Source organism: Sorex araneus, chromosome 9 (genome assembly GCF_027595985.1).
Source record: "Sorex araneus isolate mSorAra2 chromosome 9, mSorAra2.pri, whole genome shotgun sequence".
NCBI classification, from domain to species: Eukaryota; Metazoa; Chordata; class Mammalia; order Eulipotyphla; family Soricidae; genus Sorex; species Sorex araneus.
Genome location: NC_073310.1, coordinates 52,007,489 through 52,027,446, shown reverse-complemented (window position 1 = coordinate 52,027,446; position 19,958 = coordinate 52,007,489). Strand labels below are relative to the sequence as shown.

General features: G+C 48.2%; 1 protein-coding gene and 1 pseudogene across 2 annotated transcripts in view; one reads left to right on the top strand and one right to left on the bottom strand.

Moving 5' to 3' along the window:
• Nucleotides 1-19,958, top strand: part of JCAD (junctional cadherin 5 associated) — a 103,128-nt gene that overhangs the window by 58,345 nt on the left and 24,825 nt on the right. For both annotated transcript variants that reach the window (XM_055146835.1, XM_055146834.1), the window contains exon 2: nt 10,655-10,993. In XM_055146835.1, the coding sequence (XP_055002810.1) occupies nt 10,713-10,993 (281 nt within the window). In that variant the 5' untranslated portion in view covers nt 10,655-10,712. The remainder of the gene's footprint in view (nt 1-10,654; nt 10,994-19,958) is intronic.
• LOC129398921 (5S ribosomal RNA) lies at nt 16,595-16,712 on the bottom strand (annotated as a pseudogene).

Below are 19,958 nucleotides of genomic sequence, written 5' to 3'. Positions count from 1 at the left end.
TCTCCCTTTTTCCAGTTGCAACGAGCCCTGCAGGTCACAGTAGAAGAACCTTGTAATTCCTTGTGCCCCTTCTTACCACTCTGTCCTTGCTCTTACCACATTCCTACTAGGTTTCCTATACAGCACCCTTTCCCCTGCTTACTTTGGTGGCTTCTCATTTTCTACCCAAAAGTCCCAATTAATGCTGCAGAAAAGAGTGGCTATTTCTACATAATATATATTTTTTCTTTCAGTTTTTTTTTCCAAATGTCATGCTGACTTATCACAGAGATAGTTCATTAGTTTTCCATTTTCACATAGCTGGTTTTAGGATAACTACCTGTTACTGATGAAGAGTCTAAAACCCCAAATGATTTGAGGTCGGCTGAATGAAGCCAAATGAATGAAGAGGTCTTCTGAAGAGCACAAGGCAATTGTATAGTATTTTGGTGTTTGGTGAATGAATCATATAATGGAGTATTTAGAAATTACCACAAAGACACTGCAGTCAAGTGAGGTCTTTGCCTTTGTGTGTGCCTGTTGTGTGCCTGATGTGTACGCATCATGTGTTTGTGAGCACATTGTATGTGTGAGTATAGTGTGTATGTGAGCATGGTGTGTATGTGTGAGCATGGTGTGTGTGTGTGAATAAACATGGTTGTGTGAGCATGATGTGTGAGTGTGGTGTGTATGTGAGTATAATGTGTGTGTGAGAGCATGGTATGCATGTGAGTATAATGGAGTATGTGTGTGAGCATGGTTCATATGTGTGAGCATGGTTGTATGAGTGTGGTGCATATGTTAGCATTGTGTGTGTGTGAGTATGACGTATATTTGAGTATGGTATGGATATACTACATGTACATGTGAGATCCTTGTGTATGTATGAGTACAGTATACATGTGAGCATGGTGTGTGTGAGAACAAGGTGTGTCTGTGAGAATGGTGTACGTGTCAGAGTATTTTGTGTATGAACATGGTGTGGGATGAGCACAGTGTATGTGTATTGTGTGTGTAAGATTGGTGTGTGTAAGGAAAGAATCATCTAGAAGAAATGACCTAGACCCCAACAGGGAAAAATAAAAACAAAACTTTTCCCTTTGAAATGTACCATTTTCCATTTTAATGTCATCATCCCTTCTGTCTTTTCTTGTTTACATTTCTGCATTATTTGGTAAGTTAGGAAAGTTCTGTTGCTATTAAGGAAGGAAATGCAGATGGGTGGGCCTAAAATAGCAGCACAGGCTTTGAAGCTAGCAGACATGGGTCTGAACCTTGGATCAGCACCGCAAGCCTTATAACTTCAGACTCCTGGCTTTGCTTTTCTTGTCTGTCAAACAGAGACATTCCTTTTTACATCAGGAAGTCTGCTGGGACTTGATAGTAAAATAAAGAGTGCCAAGGGTCTTGCAGGTGCTCACTCAGTGGCTGGTTGATTTTTCTCTCGCATACATACTGATATTCTGTGCTTACAGAGCAAAACTCTTCTTTGTTGTCTGAGAGCTTATTTGGGGGAGGAAAGAACAAATTCGTCACAAATTAGAAGATATTTTTGGTGAACTTGTTCAAGTCATCTAGAAAGTATTATAAGCTTTTTTACCACCTATTGCAAGCATCCTGAGGGCGGGGGAAAGTAATAGGATATAAACGTAGTGATATTATGAATCACAAAAAAGAACCTAGTCCAGGAAAACTTGACTGTATTATTATTCCTCAGCCTGCCTGCTGTAAAGGACCTAAATTAGAGACTAGAAATGCAGTCAGCATTGCTTCATGGATGTCAGTTCAGCATTTGATTTACACAAGTTGATTGAACCCTGTCTTCGCACCCAGCTGAGTATTACTTGCTGTTTTGTGTCCTTCATCTCTTATTCAATTATGTCGTAAGTTTGAAACCTGTCAGATTGCATTCCAATAGCAGAAAACTGAAAAAAATACTTTATCTTAACTCCCCCCCGCCACACACACACCCTAGCACTCAGCACAAAAATCTTTCTTACTTAAAAAGAGAACTGTTATGCACCCAAATTTTCTCTTCCTTCTAGGGACTGCTTTGCTCAACCCCAGTTGTGCAAACAGATGAATTCTTTGCCAGGTGGCTGAGTAAAGCCCTGATTTCTAATGAATCTGAGCAGTTCTGTAGGAATGACCATTAGAATATCCTAATAACTGCTGGGAATTACACACTTTATTGGAATAAAAAGAAGATCAACTTTTTTTTTTTACAATGAAAACACTTGAGGTTTGGAAATTAAGTCACTTGACACAGGCCACTTACTAAGTAGAAACCAGAATGAAAAAACTCTGGGTTTCTGCATTCTCTTGCATGTACAGAGAATAAAGCCACATGCCATCTCCGCCTGCGATGGAAAGAAACACCTGAGCTAGAGAAACTGATCTGTTAGGACATGTGCCTTTCCTGCCTTCGGTTGTTAAGTTTTATCATGGTAGAGTTTTTTAGAACTGGAGTGATAGCACAGCAGGTAGGGCGTTTGCCTTGCATGTGGCTGACCCGGGTTCGATTCCTCCATCCCTCTTGCAAGAGGGAAGCTACTGAGAGAAACTCACCCGCACGGCAGAGCCTGGCAAGCTACCCATGGTGTATTCGATATGCCAAAAACAGTAACAACAGTCTCACAATGGAGACTGCTCGAGCAAATCAATGAACAGCGGGACAACCATGCAGTGCAGTGCAGTGCAATGCAGAGTTTTTTAACTGTTCTATAAGCTTTGTCTTTGAAGTGATAGCCTTACTCCAGGAATCGGTGGGTCAGAGAGGAGTATGAAAAGAGTTTTCTGAACTCTAATCCACTGCTGCTGGGCATGTTGTCTGGTTCATCCCCTTCAGAAAATAGTATGAGGTTTCTCAGAGCGGTAAAAATAGAGTTATCATACCACCTACCAATTCCACTTCTTGATATCTGTCCCTTGGACACAAAAACATTCATTTGAAATGACACGCACACCGCTCTCCATTGCAGCATGCAGCATAAGAACTAGAATCTGGGCACCAAAACCTCAGTGCCTAACATAGATGGGTGGATAATGAACACAAAGGAATACATACACCATGGAATCCTATGCAGCTGCAGGGAATGCTGAAAATCATGCATTTTGGTACCACTTGGATGGAACTGGTGATATGTTAGTGAGTCAGAAGGACAAATACCAGATGATTTTACTCCTTTGTAGTATGTAGGAGAATAACAGGAAATGTAAATACATGATCTCAAAGGGAGGGTGCTCAGACTACCCTTGAATCTGGAGCATAGAAAGTAGAAGGACAGGCAAGGAAAGAAACCAAGGTGGGTGATAAGAGAGAGATGGGAGGTTTCAGACACATTGGTAGTGTAGAGATGAGGTCTGTGTATAACACATAGAGCCAACAATACTGCACATAGGAAATCCAAGCTACAGAAATCAAATGTAAAAATGTGCCTAGCAAGGAGGCAGACTGGGATGTGGGAGGGAACCTGGGGACATTGGTGGAGGGAAGTTGACACAGAATTGGTGTTGGAACATCATAGACCTGAAACCCAGCTGAAAATAACTTTGTAGGCCATGGTGCCCTAATATCTTATAAAAATACATAAATGTTTTTTAAAAAGAAAATTCCTTATTTTTATTTTTTTCCATTTTGTTCAACTCTTTTTTTAGTCATTTTAATACTTTATTTTTAAAATTAATTTATTTTATTGAATCACCATGTGGAAAGTTACAAAGCTTTCAGGCTTATGTCTCAGTTATACAATGCTCAAACACCCGTCCCTTCACCAGTGCACATATTCCACCACCAAAAATCCCAGTATACCTCCCACCCCCCACTCCCCACCCCCGCCTGCGTAGCTGATAAAATTCACTTCACTTTCTTTTTACCTTGATTACATTCCATATTTCAACACAAAACTCTCTATTGTTGGAGTTTCCTCCCAAAAAACAGCCCTGCTAACAAGGAAGCATTTGATAATTAGTTTTCCATTGCTGAGAATGAAGAGATATGAAGTGGTGCGGCCACTATCATGGCTGTGCGGTTTGGGAGTTCTGTATTTCAGTATTTTAGTAACTAAGTCCAGGGAGATTTATGTTAGAAATTGCATCATTTCCCTTCCTGGGGCAGCATGGGGCTATGGCTTAGTTCACAGTCTAGATACATTTCTGTGAGCAGCTGCTGGTACCAAAAGGAGTCTAGCTGACTTCCAGATCGTGGTCAATCAGCATAAGAGTGACCGCACAAACGAGTGGCCACCCGGGTCGCATCTCGGTGGAGAGCGCGCTGGTATCGCCCCCATTCCGAGCTCGAGCCCGCGTCCCGCTGTTGCAAGTTCATACCTCTTTTTTTTTTCCCACGCCACCAGGTTCATACCTCCTTAATGGTCTTTATAAAATGGCAGACGCCACGCCGTTTCCCCAAAAAGGGAAAAAAAAAAAGCTGAGAAAGACCTTTCCCCTCCTCGGCCGGTGTGAGGCTATGGCTTAGTTCACAGTCTAGAGACATTTCTGCGAGCAGCTGCTGGTACCAAAAGTAGACTAGCTGGCCTCCAGATCATGGTCGATCAGCACCAGAGCGACCACACAAACCTGTGGCCACCCAGGTCTGAAAATTCCTTATTTTTAATTTAAAAAAATCTAATCAGAGGCTGGAGCGATAGCACAGCGGTAGGGCCTTGCACACGGCTGACCCAGGTTTGATTCCCAGCATCCCATATGATCCCCTGAACACCACCAGGGATTGTTCCTGAGTGCAGAGCCAGGAGTGACCCCTGTGCATTGCCGGGTGTGACCCAAAAAGCAAAAAAATAAGTCAAATCATGAGGCTGGAGTGATAGTACAGCAGGTAGGGCGTTTGCCTTGCACGTGACCAACCTGGGTTCAATCTCCAGGATCGTGACCAACCTGGGTTCAATCTCCGGCATCCCATATGGTTCCCCCAAGCACTGCCAGGATTAATTCCTGAGTTCAGAGCCAGGAGTACCCCTGAGCATCAGTGGGTGTGACCCAAAAAATAAATAATAATAAATAAATAAATAAATAATCAAATCATTGTGAACTGTAAAGTGACAAAGATGTTTGTGATTGAGTTTTAGGCATACAGTTTTCCAACACCAGCGTTTCCACCAGTGCAAAGTACTCTCCATCAGTTTCCCTCCTGACCCACATCCTGCCTCAGTGGCGGGCACATTTCCCCTCCCCCATGGTCCTCCCTTTCCCTGATTTAGCCCCCACCCCCATCCCAGCCTCAGTACCAAGCTTCCTACCAAAGCACAGTTCTCCTGATCTTTGTTCCTATTGCCTTTGAACACTTGATATTCCCTTAGGAAGTTTAAAAAGACCTTTATTGCTCCTAAGAAAAGTAGGAAGAGAAATAGGGAGATCAAAAGAAAGAAAATAAGAGCCCCTCCTTGACTTCTTCAAAACAAAGGCAGGGAGAAAGCATGCTGCAGCCATTCTTGTCCGGGACCTTGGCATCCCTTGCCCATCTGCATGGCATAGGGTTCAACTCTGAGCAGAAACTCACTGTTCCCAGGTAGACTGAGGAAGGAAGTCGGCGACAGCCCTTTCCCTCAGGAGATTGATTTCTTTTTCATTTGATGCTCTGAAGAAGAGACAAGCAGGAGCACCCTCAGAGTAAATTCACTTACTAGCTGCGACTTTTCTTAGAAGGAAAAATTGTTGGTAGCATAGAGCAGTTTTCTGTGCTCTTAGGAGCAGAGCAATGAACTTGATAGACCACGGAGTTTCTCAGAGGCGGGTGGGTGTCTTTGAACTCATAGTTCACAGGTCATCCTATTTAGCAGTCTCACTGGGCCCAGACAGATTTCTACATGAGCACTTTTTTATCTGAAGGTCGTCAAATTGAATGAATGGTGACCCCAATTTTGAAAAGTGAAATAGTAGAATACTACAATGCCAGAAAGATTCGAGTGAGCGTTCGTGTTTTTCCTTTAAAAGTTTTAATTTGTTAGAGCAGAGACCAATCTGCTGTGGGTTCTTGTGGATGACATGTAAAACGAGCACACTAATGTGTCTTCTTTTTTTTTACAACTCAAGTTGGTATATTACAGGCTGGCAGGCAGGCACAGCAAGATACAGAGGCCTTTTCTATATGGAGACCTAGACTTATCTACTAGGTATACCCACTCCTTAGATGTTTGTCTCGTGGCAGTTCTCAGGGACAGTTCCTTGCTCTGTGCTTGGTGGTCATTCCTAAAGGTATTCAGAGGACCTTGTGCTGGGGATCAAACCTGAGCATCCAGCACACAAAATACAAAGCATGTGCTCCCCTTTAGCCACTCCTGAAATATACAGACTCTTGCGCCACATCCGGCTGTGCTCAGAGTTTACTCTGGGCTCTGCACTTAGGGCTTACTCCTGGCAGAGTTTGGGCAACCACCGGGGATGCTGGAGATAGAACCTGGGTCTGCTGGGTGCAAAGCAAGTGTCCCATATGATGTGCTGTCTCTCTAGCCCTGAAAGGGTAATCGTATAGGGGAGATGAATCTTCCCGAAAACTGCCTGATCAGTGAGAGATTGACTGGGTTCCTGTCCCTTCCCAGTCCCCAGCCCTATCAATGTGTCATGACTCTATGGGGACATGGTAAGCTCCCCTCTCTAACAGATGCCTATTTTCCAGTTGTCTGTTACATCTTTTAGTTAACGGTCGTCTAACTGTCTACCGCAAGTCAGCAAGAAACTCAGGGTCCAGCATGCCCCACATAGAGTTTCAGTGACTGGGCCGTTATAGGCACTCACCCATTGCATTTTTAATGTTTGGACCATTTTAAAAGTTTACTGTTCGAAGTGATTCCATGGAGGTGAGAGTAATCATTCTCAGATTACAGGGTAAATGGGTGATTTAAAAAAATGTGTATGACTTTGGAAATCACCACCTCCAAATGATGTGAAAAGAATTGAGGGGAGCAGTCTAAATGACTGAGTGAAAATGAGTAACTAGTCTGAACTCTTTCCACGAGGCAAGTAATCCTTCAAAGACAAACTAGAGTCTGGAGCCCGAGAAACCCATAATCGCATATTTGCACTATGATCACCGTTCCTGTTGGGCTTTCATTACAACTTAAAAAATGGGGTGTTGCCGTCTTCAGATTAGAAGACAGATGGGGTATGGGGGTTGATGTGTTTGAGAGGTGGGGGGTCTTGTCAGAGGCTGGTGCCAGCAGAGTCCTGGATTCCCCTGTGCCGTGCTGTTTCAACTCAAGATAGATCAGTGCAAGCTATGAGCGCTAATGCTGTCGTAGCTCACCTGGGGGCAAATCTGGGGACCTGGGGGGTCTTTAAGCAACTCTTTGGGTGGCGCTGGATGGAATGAAATGCTGTTGTGTTAAATGCTGGTATTTCAGTTTGGAAGGAGCTCTAAAGGACAGCTTTCTAGTCTGGCCGCTCTCTGGATGCCAAATGTCCCCTGTGGAACCGCAGTGACCAGCCCTGGTGGCCACTGTACTTGACTTGTTTGCGAAGGGGCTCTCACTGGCTGCCTCTGAAGGCAGCATCTTCCCTTGATGGAGTGAGAGGGGCATGCTAAAGAAGCAAGCTGAGTGTGGAAGGGATTAGAAACCACCCACGACCCTTCCCATCTGGCTGGCATGTGTGTGAATGAGTGGAAGGTCAGGCTCTAGGCACAGAGTACTGTAAGTCAGACAGAGGATCACGGGCGGGTGGCATAGGAATGTTTATTAACCATGGCGCCTGTGGCCCCGTTTCTCTTGGGACCCCCTGTAATCTCCACATTCTGCAGTGCTGAAACTAGTGTACTTAGTACCCCGTCCTCCCGTTCCGCCCCCTCCCCCATTCTCCCAGCCTCTATAAGATCAAATGACTTGAGGAGTTTCCAAACATTCATCTCATTTGGTTTCCAAACCTATCAGGTCCCGCGATGCCTCTCACTAGTGTGAATCTTTTTGGAAAGCTGGCCTGACCCAGTAAATGTGCCACAAAATGACCATGACCATGATAGCGTAGCCTTGAGGGGGTCAACTTTCCCCACTCCAGGGTGAAAATGACACATGCACATGTTTTGTGAGGGCCATTTTCTTCCCACCACACTTGGCACATGGGTGGCCTCACAGCCCACTTCTTGGTGGGCATGAGCTGTGCTTTGCAGTGCTGGGGGACCATTTGGTCATTTGGAGTGCAGAACTCTCAGCTTTGCGCTAGCAGAATGTGGCAAAGGAAAAGGGAGGGAGACTAAAGTTTGTAGGATCTGCACGAATCCTGATTTAAACTGCCTGCCCATATACCATGGGGCCGGTGATTCCGGGGACCCTGGTCTACACTATCCAGATTCTGTTGCTAAGCTGCTCCTTTTGGGGGCAGAGGTTTGGGTCACATGTGGAGATGCTCAGGGGTTACTCCTGGCTCTGAACTCAGGAATTAATTACACCTGGCAGTGCTCGGGGGACTATGTGGGATGCCAGGAATTGAACCTGGGTTGGCCATGTGTAAGACAAACACTATCTCCACTATACTATCACTCCAGCTCTTAAGCTGTTCTTTTCTCTTGGAATAATTACACCTAAAGTCTATTTCAGTGGGGAGCAGGGCACACCTCGTGGTGCTTAGAAGACTTTGAATTGCTGGGGATTAAACTTGTGGCTTCCACATCCAATGCGTGTGCCTACCCAGCCTTTCCCTGCCTCCCCCACCAAATATCTCTTTTAAATCACAGTCTTCCCCCATATACAGGCACATGGAGTTTATCTAATGAACTCAATTATTTAAAACCAAGAGCAATGTGCCTTTCTCTCGTGTGCATTCCAACAGCCATGGTTTGAGCAAATAAGCTATGCTTTGCTAGAAGACCCTGCCCTTTAGCCTGGCCTTTGTTTCCGGAGCCCTTGTTTGTTTGTTTTGGGTGGGGGCCTCTGGCACCACACCCAACTCTATGCTGTGATGGGTGGGGAGGGAGAGTTCCTCCTGACAGTGCTCAGGGAGGGCGCCATGCTAGGGATCAAATCTGGGCTGCTCACGTGTAGCGAAGAATGTGCTCAAACCCACTGATCTGTCTCCCCTGCTCCTTAGCCCATTGGCAATGGAATCTCCTTCCTGGCAGCCCTCAGCTGTGGCACAATCAAAGATTGCAGGCCTGCTGGTCTGACACATTTCTGAATGAGTGATTGAGTGATCTAGCTGTCCCTAGAAGGAGAGCTAGAGCCAATTTGTCAGGCCTGGTGCAGTGCTCCTGAGCACTCCATAAAACGTAGGTACCTGAGGGAAAACGCTAGACTTCCCAAGCTTGGTACCGCCCCTCCCCATCCCCCACTGATGGCAGAGACTTGTGAGGGGGGCTGGTGATGAAGAGTGAGGACATGCACACTCAGCAGAAAGGGGTGAGGGAGCGGGCTTAGAACCCCCCACCCCGACAGGAAGCACATGTCGCTGCCTTTCACCTGCACAGGGGCTGACAGGCATTTCCTGGCCATTGTTCAGTGGGGCCGCCACAGTGCTATTTCCGTCCCCCAGTGAAGTGGGCTGGAGCTGGCTAAGCTCTTCCAGGCCTGGCTTTTGTGTGCCGGTGGCCCAGGGAAGTGTCAGCCTCTGGCCCCGAGGGCACTGACTAAACTGTCTGTAGGAGAAAGGAGATCCTCTTGTATAAAAACAAACATGGCAGCCCTCATCCCACCTGTGTGCTCTTATGTCACTTCCTGTCCCCATGTAAACCTTTTTTTTTCTTTTTGGGTCACACCCGGCGATGCACAGGGGTTACTCTTGGCTCATGCACTCAGGAATTACTCCTAGTGGTGCTCGGGGAACCATATGAGATGCTGGAATCGAACCCGGGTCACCCACGTGCAAGACAAACACCCTACCCGCTGTGCGATTGCTCCAGCCCCCATGTAAACCTTCTTGTTTGGTTTGTTGCCTCCTGGTTCTTTACCTGGGAAAGTTGCTGCTGTTAAGTGCACCCACCCTGGCAGACGACTCAAGTCTCAGAGATGCAAAATCTTTCCCCTCAAAAGATTTGCTGGGGGAAAGCGTTTGATTATTTGAGTTTCGTGTGCAAAGGAGAGATTTAGGGTTGGATGTGTGTGTGAGATCAGGGTCCTCTCATTATGGGCCTGAAGCTTGAAGGTCTATTTTCACCAACGAGGCAGCTCCCCCCCACCCCACAGTTGCTCTTGCTACTGCTGCAGTCTGCCATGGCTGAGTGGATTAAAGGTCTCACTCTGCCTGCATTGTATTGTGGACAAGATGAAAGCAGGAAAGTGGAGTAAGAGGAAACTGGTCGCCGGTGATTTCTCTTTTTAGAAGCATGAAGTAGTAATTGCCACTTCTCAGTCTGTGTTTACTTCGTCCTCACTTCTTATGCCTGTTGTTTTCAGAAGTTGGGGTTGTGGGAGGTGGGGTGGGGGCAATGTTCATCTTTTCATAACTTGAACGCTATTCTGGACTTTTCCATCCCAAAGGTAGCCATGGAGGGTGGAGCCTGCATAATTACTGCCACATCCTCCGGAGTTGACCCCTGTGCCCACCCTCTCTCTATTTGAAGGAGGACACTTTGGGAGGGAAATGGTCCCCACATCTGCTCCTTTTTTTAATGCATGCACAGATCTGTGTTCCTGACCGGAGATCTGGCTAGGTCGGGGTGAAGGGAGGAGGATGTGTCAGACGGTTTGTGGGGAGAGCCCGGACCCTGTCACAAACGTGCTCTGTCTCCCCTCAGCGTGGAGCCTGCCACCCCAACGGTCCCGGCAGCCGCGCCCGGATGAGGCCTGTGCAGCATGTACAGTGTCCAAGACCTCCTGGTCTCTCATGGATACAAGCTGTCGAGGAACACCGCGGCCCACAGCGAAGAGAGCCCCGAGGGGCGGCAGCGCGCTCGGGCCAGAGGGAGGACCAGCCAGGGCCTGCTGAATGGCTGCGAGGATGGCCGCACCGTGCCCCCACAGAGCAAGGCCGCGGGAGGGAGAGGACGCACGAATGATGCTGAAAGTAGCCGCCGCCTCCAGAGAGCCCACGGGGAGCTGCAGAGTGGCGCGGTGTCCAGACCCTCGGATGTGGGGTGAGTGTCTCTGGAACCCACTCATTTCTGTTGGCAGGGGCAGGCATGGAAGCGAAATTCTTTCCCACTTGTAATGGGGAGGAGGGAAGAGAAGAGCCCAGAATGCTCTCATCTGTCTCGGGTCTGGAATGCTCCAGCAGCATGGCCGGAGTAGGCCTTCTGTCAGGAGGGGTGCGTGGCCTAATTCATGCATTGCAGCCTGTTCCTCACCCAGTGGGCACTAGAGCACATCAACGTGGTATCAGGAAGCCATGATGTCAGGTGTTCTCAGGCATAAGTTTCAAGGGATTTGGGGGCGGAGAGTGGGGTTGCAGGGGGACATGGCAGCACCCTGCTACCATCTGTTTTGTGAGGAAGCAAATTTTTCTCTTCGTTGTTGTCATGGAGTGCTCCAGCTCCCACCCCACCCTGGGGACGCACGCACTGGCCCTCAGCTGGGCATCTCGGCTGGGCCTCCCCTTTCCCTACCGTGGGAAAGAGGACAGGTGGGTCAGAGGCCCTCGGGGGGTGGGGGGTGAAGGAAGAGGGAGCTGTGGCTGCTTGCTCCACGGCCCCCATCAAGCAGCTCCGACCCAGAGATAACCTGGGGCATTCCTTCTTCAAACCGTGTTGGGGGACTTGGCTTTGCTCTTTGCACGTGGAGTAGCCAGCAAGACAGAGAGGGTGATGGGGCAGGTGACACTGAAGGGAACACCAACCGAGGGCAGACACTTAAGTGTCAGGGATCCAGAGCTGAGGGGAGTGGACAAGCATTTCCTGGTCAGAAACCCAGGACGGGCCCCAGGACTGTGTAATTACAAAAGGGCAGTGGCACTCTATTTCTCTTGCCACTTGTGTTCAGTGGTCTCGGGCCACTTCCCCCACCCCAGGGAGGCCGATGGCGATAGGTAAGCGAAGGAAGGAACGAGGGCCAGGCTGGCCGGTATCAATTGCAGTTTATTCCAATCTCCATTCCCTTTCTGCTTCTCTCTCTCCAGCCCTCAGATCTTACAGTCTTAGCCTATATACCAATCACTTAGGGTTGTGATACAAAGGTGGGTCAAACATTAATAATCAACAAAGAGAGGTAAGACCACTCTTCCAGGAGATTAACTCAAGGACAAAATCTCATCTAAGGAGATTAGTCCAGATTACTAGGAGATCTGCTCAAGGGTGGGATCCAAACAAGGGTGTGTCGCTTTCTTCTTTCTTCAGCTAGAAATCCACTTAAATAGTTGTAGTAAATCTACTTCTAATATTTCTAGCAATGTCATTCTGTATGAGCACAGTAAGAGATATAAACTTAAAGTTTGGTTCTTCCTGAGGACATTCACTGTATATTCCAGACCACAGTCCTCAGGCCAGGTTAGTCTTCCTAACCCCAGCAGGGTCCTAGTCTTGTCTTTACTTTTGGATCATGACAGCATTTATCTATGACCGTGCTCTCAACTTATAGTTGAGTATTGTGGCGCTTTGGCCTGACCCATTTTGATGCCAGAGTAGCTCACAGCTTGCCCTGGGTCCATTCAGTCCCTTGTCGGGACCCTGCTTTTGGGGTGCTAGGAACTAAGGGCAACTGAGTCGAGAAAGCAGATGCCCAAGAGTAAATATTATTGGAGTCAATCAACTCCCAAGTTACAAAGCATAATATCAACTGTCTTCCTGTGTCCATACAGAAAGGACATTGCTTTAAAGTAAACTATGCAAAAGATGGAGAAGAGCAATATTTAACTTACAATACAAGTTTAATGTCCTGAAAGGATCTGATCTGATTAACAGAATTTGATTTGGGAAAATGTGATTAACTGGTTGGGAAGGAGGGTGCAGAGAAGAGTTTACAGATAAACAAAGGAATGGGAGTGACTCGGGAGCACTGTGATGGGTGTAACCTGATAAACCTAAGTTCCCTGCAGCAAGGCTGAAAGGACATACCCAATGTTATCCTACGGGGACATCAAGAGCTTCCGGGCAGCTGCAGGAGGACCTTTGTTCTCACCATTCAGGATGGTCAGCATCCTAGGTGTTAGCAAAAAAACTAAGGCCTCTCCTCAGGCCCGGGGGAGTCAGAGCCACTTCCTGGCTGAGCCCACCTCTGGAGAGGCCACCAGGACTGGGCCAGGCTCAGGAGCATAACTGGAAGCCCATCTCCGTGGACCTCCTCCTTCAGACTCCTGCTGTCTTGATGCTTGACTCTCTTCTGCATTTTCTCACTGTGGATTGGGGGAGAGGGTGCTCCTGGCCTTGCTGGCACCCCTTGAACTGTCATCCTCCATGCCCCCCCACCACTAACTCCTCTTCCCTTCTCCTTTTGCCCTGAGTGGAGGAGTTATGACCTGCTCTGACTTTTGGGGCACCGAGGTGGGAGTTGGGCTCCCCTTTTCTGTTTTCTACTGAGCTTAATACTGGGCACACTGGGTTTGCGATGAACTCCCCGCTTCCCCCCACCCCACTTGCCCCCTACTGCAGGGGAAAAGCAAAGGGCTGGGGGGTCCTGTCTGGGGAGGCTGCATGGGGTCAGAAATGAGAATTGGGCTTTCGAGTGGGGTGAGAGGCATGGAGTAGAACTCTATAGATAGCGTGGCACACCGCATATCTGTTCCCTCTCAGGGCCCTGTGTGGTAAGCAGGTTCCAGAGACCCTTGAGGGTCCAGCAGCCCTGGTTCTGGAGGGAGGGATCTGCAGTGACCTTCCAGGCCTGAGGGAACTTGGCAAGCCACTGGGGTGGCCCAAAGCCGACCTAGACACCTGCTGCTGAGGCTGAGGCTTGCGGGTTCACCGGCAGAGGTCTAGGAACTCTTGGATTTAAGCTTCTTTGCGAAGTCGAAGTGAAAGTCAAAATGCTGCTCCTCTAAGCTTCAGAGACCAGCCATTGGGCTATTTTGGGTTGAAATGAAGAGCATTTTTTATTTTTTTAAATTTTCCCCCTTTTACAGCCAACCTGGAGTTTCCCACAGAAAGAAAGTCAGACCAACGATTTTTTAAAAAATTTTTTATTGAATCACCATGTGAAAAGTTACAAAGCTTTCAGGTTTAAGTCTCAGTCATACAACGATCAAACACCCATCCCTTCACCAGTGCACATGTTCCACCACCAAGAACCCCAGTATACCTCCCATCCCCCACCCCCCACCCCCCATCCCCTGCCTGTGTGGCTGATGATTCTCACTTTACTTTCTCTTTGCTTTGATTACTTTCAATATTTCAACAGAAAACTCACTACTATTATTTGGAATTCCCCCCCCAACAATCAGACCTGCCGAAAAGGCATCATTTGATATTTTGTTTTCCCTTGCTGAGAATGGAGAGCACATGGGGCCGCGTGGTTTTGGATTTCTGTTATTTTAGTAATTAAGTACAGAGAAATTTCTGCCAGAAGTCGCATCATTGCAAGTTCGTACCTCTGTTTAGTGGGCCTTATAAGATGGCGGTTGCCATGCCACCACCAGGGAAAAGAAAGGCAGAGAGAGAAAAACCTTTCCCCTCCCAGGGCTGCATGGGACTGCAGCTTAGTTCACAGTCTAGAGGCATTTCAACAAGAAGCCGCTGGGTGCTGAAAGTAGTTAGTTGGCCTCCAGGATCATGGGTGTTCAGGAATGAAGACTAACAGTTTTTTGTTTTTGTTTTTGTTTTTTTTCCATCCCCATCAGGAATCAAAGATAAAAGTGTTTTGAGAGGAAATAAATAGGTGCTAAGTGCTAAGGCCACCCTGTGCTCCCCACATATGAAGCCCGGGTCCCAATTAAGCTAAAACTTAAATATTGAAGTTCAGAAACAAAATATGAACAATATTCTGGATCATGGACTCTGAGTTTTCAGTCTAGAGAAGCAGATGGTTCTGGGCAAGGACCCAGCATCCCCCACAGTTCTGCCTGGCCCACCCCTCACAGTGATCCTGCCTGGCTGGCCTGGGGTCTGAGGTGGGCCTAGGGTCCCTAACCAGTGTCCAAGCACCAGGATGATCTGGGACAGGTCCCAAGCACCCTCCCCTCCTGCGGGTGCCAGGCAGTGTTTTAGACTTTCCCACACCTGCCTCCTACACACAGACCCTGGGCCAGTCCTCAATACCCCCATGACAGCCAGTTTAGAAGCCACTGAAATGGGAAGAAGGGTTGGTCTGAAACATTTGCTTATGGTGGCAGAGACAGGCCAGTTAGCAATGCTGTTATTTTTATTTTATTTTATTTTATTTTATTTTATTTTATTTTATTTTATTTGCGTCACACCCGGCAATGCCCAGGGGTTACTCTGCACTCAGGAATTACCCCTGGTGATGCTCAGGGGACCTTATGGGATGCTGGGAATCGAACCCAAGTCGGACACGTGCAAGGTAAATGCCCTACCTGCTGTGCTATTGCTCCAGCCCTGGGCAATGATGTTATTTTACAGCCAAAGATCGTAATGCCTGGAGAATGTCGGGGGCCCTGCGAGGGTGCCACTAGCAGGAACAGAGGAACTCTGGCTGGCATCCTGTGCCTTGGAGGCGACCACCTCCGGGTCATGCAGGGCTAGCCCAGTCTTGCTGGAAAGGACCTCTCAATTCTCAGGGGCTCCTTTTGTGTGGGTGCTGTGCTAGACCCGGCTTTCTCTCTCTTCCTCCACCTCCCTCAGGTCCCCTGGGCATGGCTGCATGCAGAACAGCTTGAGTACGTCTGTACCCCCTTTCCTGTGCGGAGGTAGGGGGTTCTGTGCTCCAGGATCACTCCTGGCAGGCACGGCCCCATTACGTGGTGCCGGGGAGAGAACCCAGGTCGGCCACGTGCAAAACAAGCATTCTACCCGCTGTACGATCACTCTGGCCCTAGATCTGAGTCTTTTAAGTGAGGGCAGATAGGATTCATGAGGATTTCAGATAAAGGTAAAAGCAGAACCCCGCTGATACAGAGCCTTGGACTCAGTGATACGGAGTGTTCACTGCTGTCAGATTGTGCAAAGTGGAGCCCCGGGATAGGGAGAAAAGGACAAAGAGGGTCCCAGGGCTCACTGGACGGGGCAAGGGAGAGGGTGTGTTGATCTGGTTTATGGAGATTCTTTATGAAAGCCGCTTCTTGCCAAAGGCTCTGCTGTTTCTGTGCATCAGCTGCCCTGTGCTCCCCACACATGAAGCCCAGGCCCCAAACACCCACGCCCACTTTCCTCTCCGTTCGTTGCTGGAAACCTTACCATAAGGGCTTAGCTTCTCCAGTTGAATTGCCTCTTTCCCATATGTTCTTCCAGCACTTCCCCCAGTCCCCAAGGGCTGTCAACTTCCTGAGGGCCAACACCGTTTCTCACTCATCTCTTGATGCCACTACTTCCGACTGCTGAAGAGTTTGTATGATGTGGGGGCTCCCAAGCAGTGATTAAAGGGAGATCAATCTACCTTGGGGTGGTGGCTACTGGTTATTATCGGCCAACTGTGGTTGTTGCTTCATAGAAAGGGCTGGAGATTTGCACAAGCCCTGAAACGTCACAGGTACCTGAACCTTGGGAGGTGCTGAGCCTTGGCAACCACACCCCTCATGTGTAGGGGATCATTGTTCCTGAGAATCAGACCTGGGTCAGACCTGGGATGGGAGCAGGCTTATCTTCTGCCCCCTCAAGAAATTTGAATTAACATTCTTTTTTCAAAAATAGGTTAGATTCAGCCCACAGCACCCGGTATTCCCAGGCAGTCTCCCATCCAAGTACTAACCAGGCCCTATCTTGCTAGCTTCCGAGATCAGACAAGATCGGGCGTGTTCAGGGTGGTATGGCCATAGACATCGGGACTGGAGTGATAGCACAGTGGGTAGGGCATTTACCTTGCCTGTGGCCAACCCAGGTTGATTCCTACATCCCTCTCGGAGAGCCTGGCAAGCTACCGAGAGTATCCCGCCTGCACGGCAGAGCCTGGCAAGCTACCTGTGGTGTATTCAATATGCCAAAAACAGTAACAAGTTTCACAATGGACATGTTACTGGTGCCTGCTCGAGCAAATTGATGAACAACGGATGACAGTGCTATAGTTCAGGTTAGATTAAGCTCACACTTAGTTGCCAAGTGCCAAATATTTTGTATCTCTGGGCACAAATGAGGCCCGGGGCGAAGCCATTGGCCAGTGGAAGGACCTCTGGGAGGTAGTTTCAGAGGCTGCTTAAGGAAAGGGGCACGGGGCTTCTCAGGCTAAGCTGGGGTGAGGGCGGGTGAGGAGGTGGGGGAGCAAGGGGCATGGTGTGGACTCAGCCTTGCTAAGGAAGAAAGAAAGGTCAGAAGCCCAGCCAGACTCCTGGGGGTAGTAGTCTGTGGGAGAGGCACCCTCCTATGTTGTTCTGTGGATGCAGAGATGGGCAGCTGTGGCATGGAGGAGGGGTGGGGGGTATGGTGGGGGCTATCTACGAGTACGAAGCCTGGGGCCTCAAGGACTGCGATGGTGGCAAGTGAGACTGACCACCCTGGCAATCATTCGGTGGTGGGTGGAGAAAGCTGGGGACAGAGGCTGACCCTTCCCAGGATTTCGCTCTGGGGTGGGGAACCTTTCGAGGCCCCTATTTTTTTTTTTTTTGCTTTTTGGGTCACACCGGCAATGCACAGGGGTCATTCCTGGCTCTGCACTCAAGAATTACCCCTGGCAGTGTTCAGGGGACCATATGGGATGTTGGGAATCGAACCTGGGTCGTCCACGTGCAAGGCAAATGCCCTACCCGCTGTGCTATTGCTCCAGCCCTTGCAAGGCCCCTCTTGATCTCGGCGCTTCTTTTCTGCCCTGCACTGCGTCCTCACACTCCCCCACCCACCCTCCATGTCCCTCCATGTCCCCATGGCTACAACCTCCTCCTATGGCCACCAGTTTCTTGGGATTCTCTTGACTTTTTCTGGTCTTGCTTCTCCTCACCCTCCTTCACCTCCATCTCCTCCTCCTCTTCCTCTTCTACCTTTTTCTCTTCCTCCTTTTCCTCCTCTTCTGTTATTTGGGGACACACCTGTTGGTGCTCTGGGCTAACTCCTGGCTCTGTGCTCAGGAATCATTGGCAGCTTCCGGGACCATATGGAGTGCTGAGAATTGAATCAGTTTCGGCTGTGTGCAAGGCAAGAATCCTACCCACTCACTACCTCTCTGACCTCTCTGACCCCTGCTCACTCTTCCTTTGGGTGGGTTTGCTCCAGAGCACCCTCACTGACACTCTGTATCACTTAGTTTGACAGTTTGAAAGAATGGCTAGTTTGGGGCAGCTTGTAGAAGCTTTGACAGTGCTGACTGTGTTTCCTCTTTCCAAGATGTGGGGACAGGCCAGGGGCTGGCTGGGGGGAAGAAGGTTGGGCAGTGAGTAGGGAGTGACCAGGCTGGGCTTTGGGCAGTGGCTGAAGCAGTTTTTAGGTCCTGGTGGGCGGGGGCATAGATTGACTGGGAACCTGCAAACATAGTTTCTTTTCTCATTTCATTATCTCTAATTTCATTTCATTATCTCTAAAGACTTGTCATCCTCCCCCCATCCCCAGAAGTTATTGACTCCACAGTAAGCTCAGCTAGATGTTAAACCACGACTAAAGGGTCTTAGTTAAGAGATGGTTGAGGATGAATCAGGCTTTGCAAGAAAGAGACTCAGATCTGAACCCTCTGTCCTTGTTGCTGTCTCTGCAGACTTCAGGGTCTTTTGGCAGGTCAGCGTGTCTGTGAGTCGCACCCACACTGTTGCCCCTGTCTCAAAACTGTAATGCTGAACTGTTAGAGCCTCACTTTGGCCATGTTCAAAGCAACAGGTACTAAGTGCATCTTCTATGTGGTCACATTGTCCCCACCTGACAGTATGAAAAGAATCTTTCTGAAAGTGTATGTTTACATCTGAGAAGCGTTTTTGTAGTCCATCAGTTTGCACTGTTTAGCTATTAAAGCATAGACTATTTTGTCCCAAGACCTACTTGCCTACATGCATGCGCGGGCGTACACACACACACACACACACACACACACAACCATACATACACTGATATAATGAAGAAAGAGAGGAAACGGGAGAAGGGGAAAGTCAGCAGTTATCTCTATGTCGATTAAACCATATGTTTAAACTGTGAGTGGCCATTGCTGCATAAATACTTGGCTACTATTGGAAAAAAATAACAAGGCTGTTATCAGACATTCACGGTTTCCTTAATGTATTTCCCCTGAAATATTATAATCAGAGGAAGCTGTAAAATAATTTAATGTAGCAGAGATTTGAATCTGGAAGTCACCCCATAATAGGCTCTGTTTCCCCCAGGAGTTCTGGTAAGAACTTTTTTCGTTAGTTAGCCATGAGAATAACGTGTAATTATCTCTTGTCATCAACGGCAGTTGTATCTAATTAGAGACTTAGAAATCTGGGCAAGTCTCTGATGTGGCGAACTTGGGCCTGCATCTTGGGAGGTTTGTCTTCTATCAGTAAACAGCCATCCTAGATAGCGCTACTGGGTAGAGTAAACAATCCCGTTTCCAGGGCTTTTTCAGCTCCTTTCAAATCATATTCTGCTTATAATGGTTTTTTTTTTAAAAAGGTACTGCTTCAAGTTTAACATCTGTTTCTCTGCATCTCCTTCTCTTGATAAAATTATACTTGTACAAACAGAAGCTGCTTGCCTTCTTGCCCATGGGTGAGGTGCTGTCCCTGGGACCTATTCACAAAGGAGAGCATGAATCTCTCCAGCTGGTGAGCTTATGCACGCATGCAGAGATTCAGACCTTCTGTCTGTTTTCTCATTGCTTTCCAGTCAACCCGCCCGGGTGGCTGTGTTTTTGCTTATCAGCAGAGCCAGCTGCTGGTCCTATCTCTTGTACACGCTCTCCTGTGGCTTTGCCATCTCCCTTTTTCCCAGTAAGAAGCAGACCTGGACCCTTCCATTGAGTTCTGGGAGAGCACTCTAGCACTGTCGTCCCATTGTTCATCGATTTGCTCAAGCGGGAACCAGTAACGTCTCCATTGTGAGACTTATTGCTGTTTTTGGCATATCTAATACGCCACGGGTAGCTTGCTCTGCCGTGAGGGTGAGATACTCT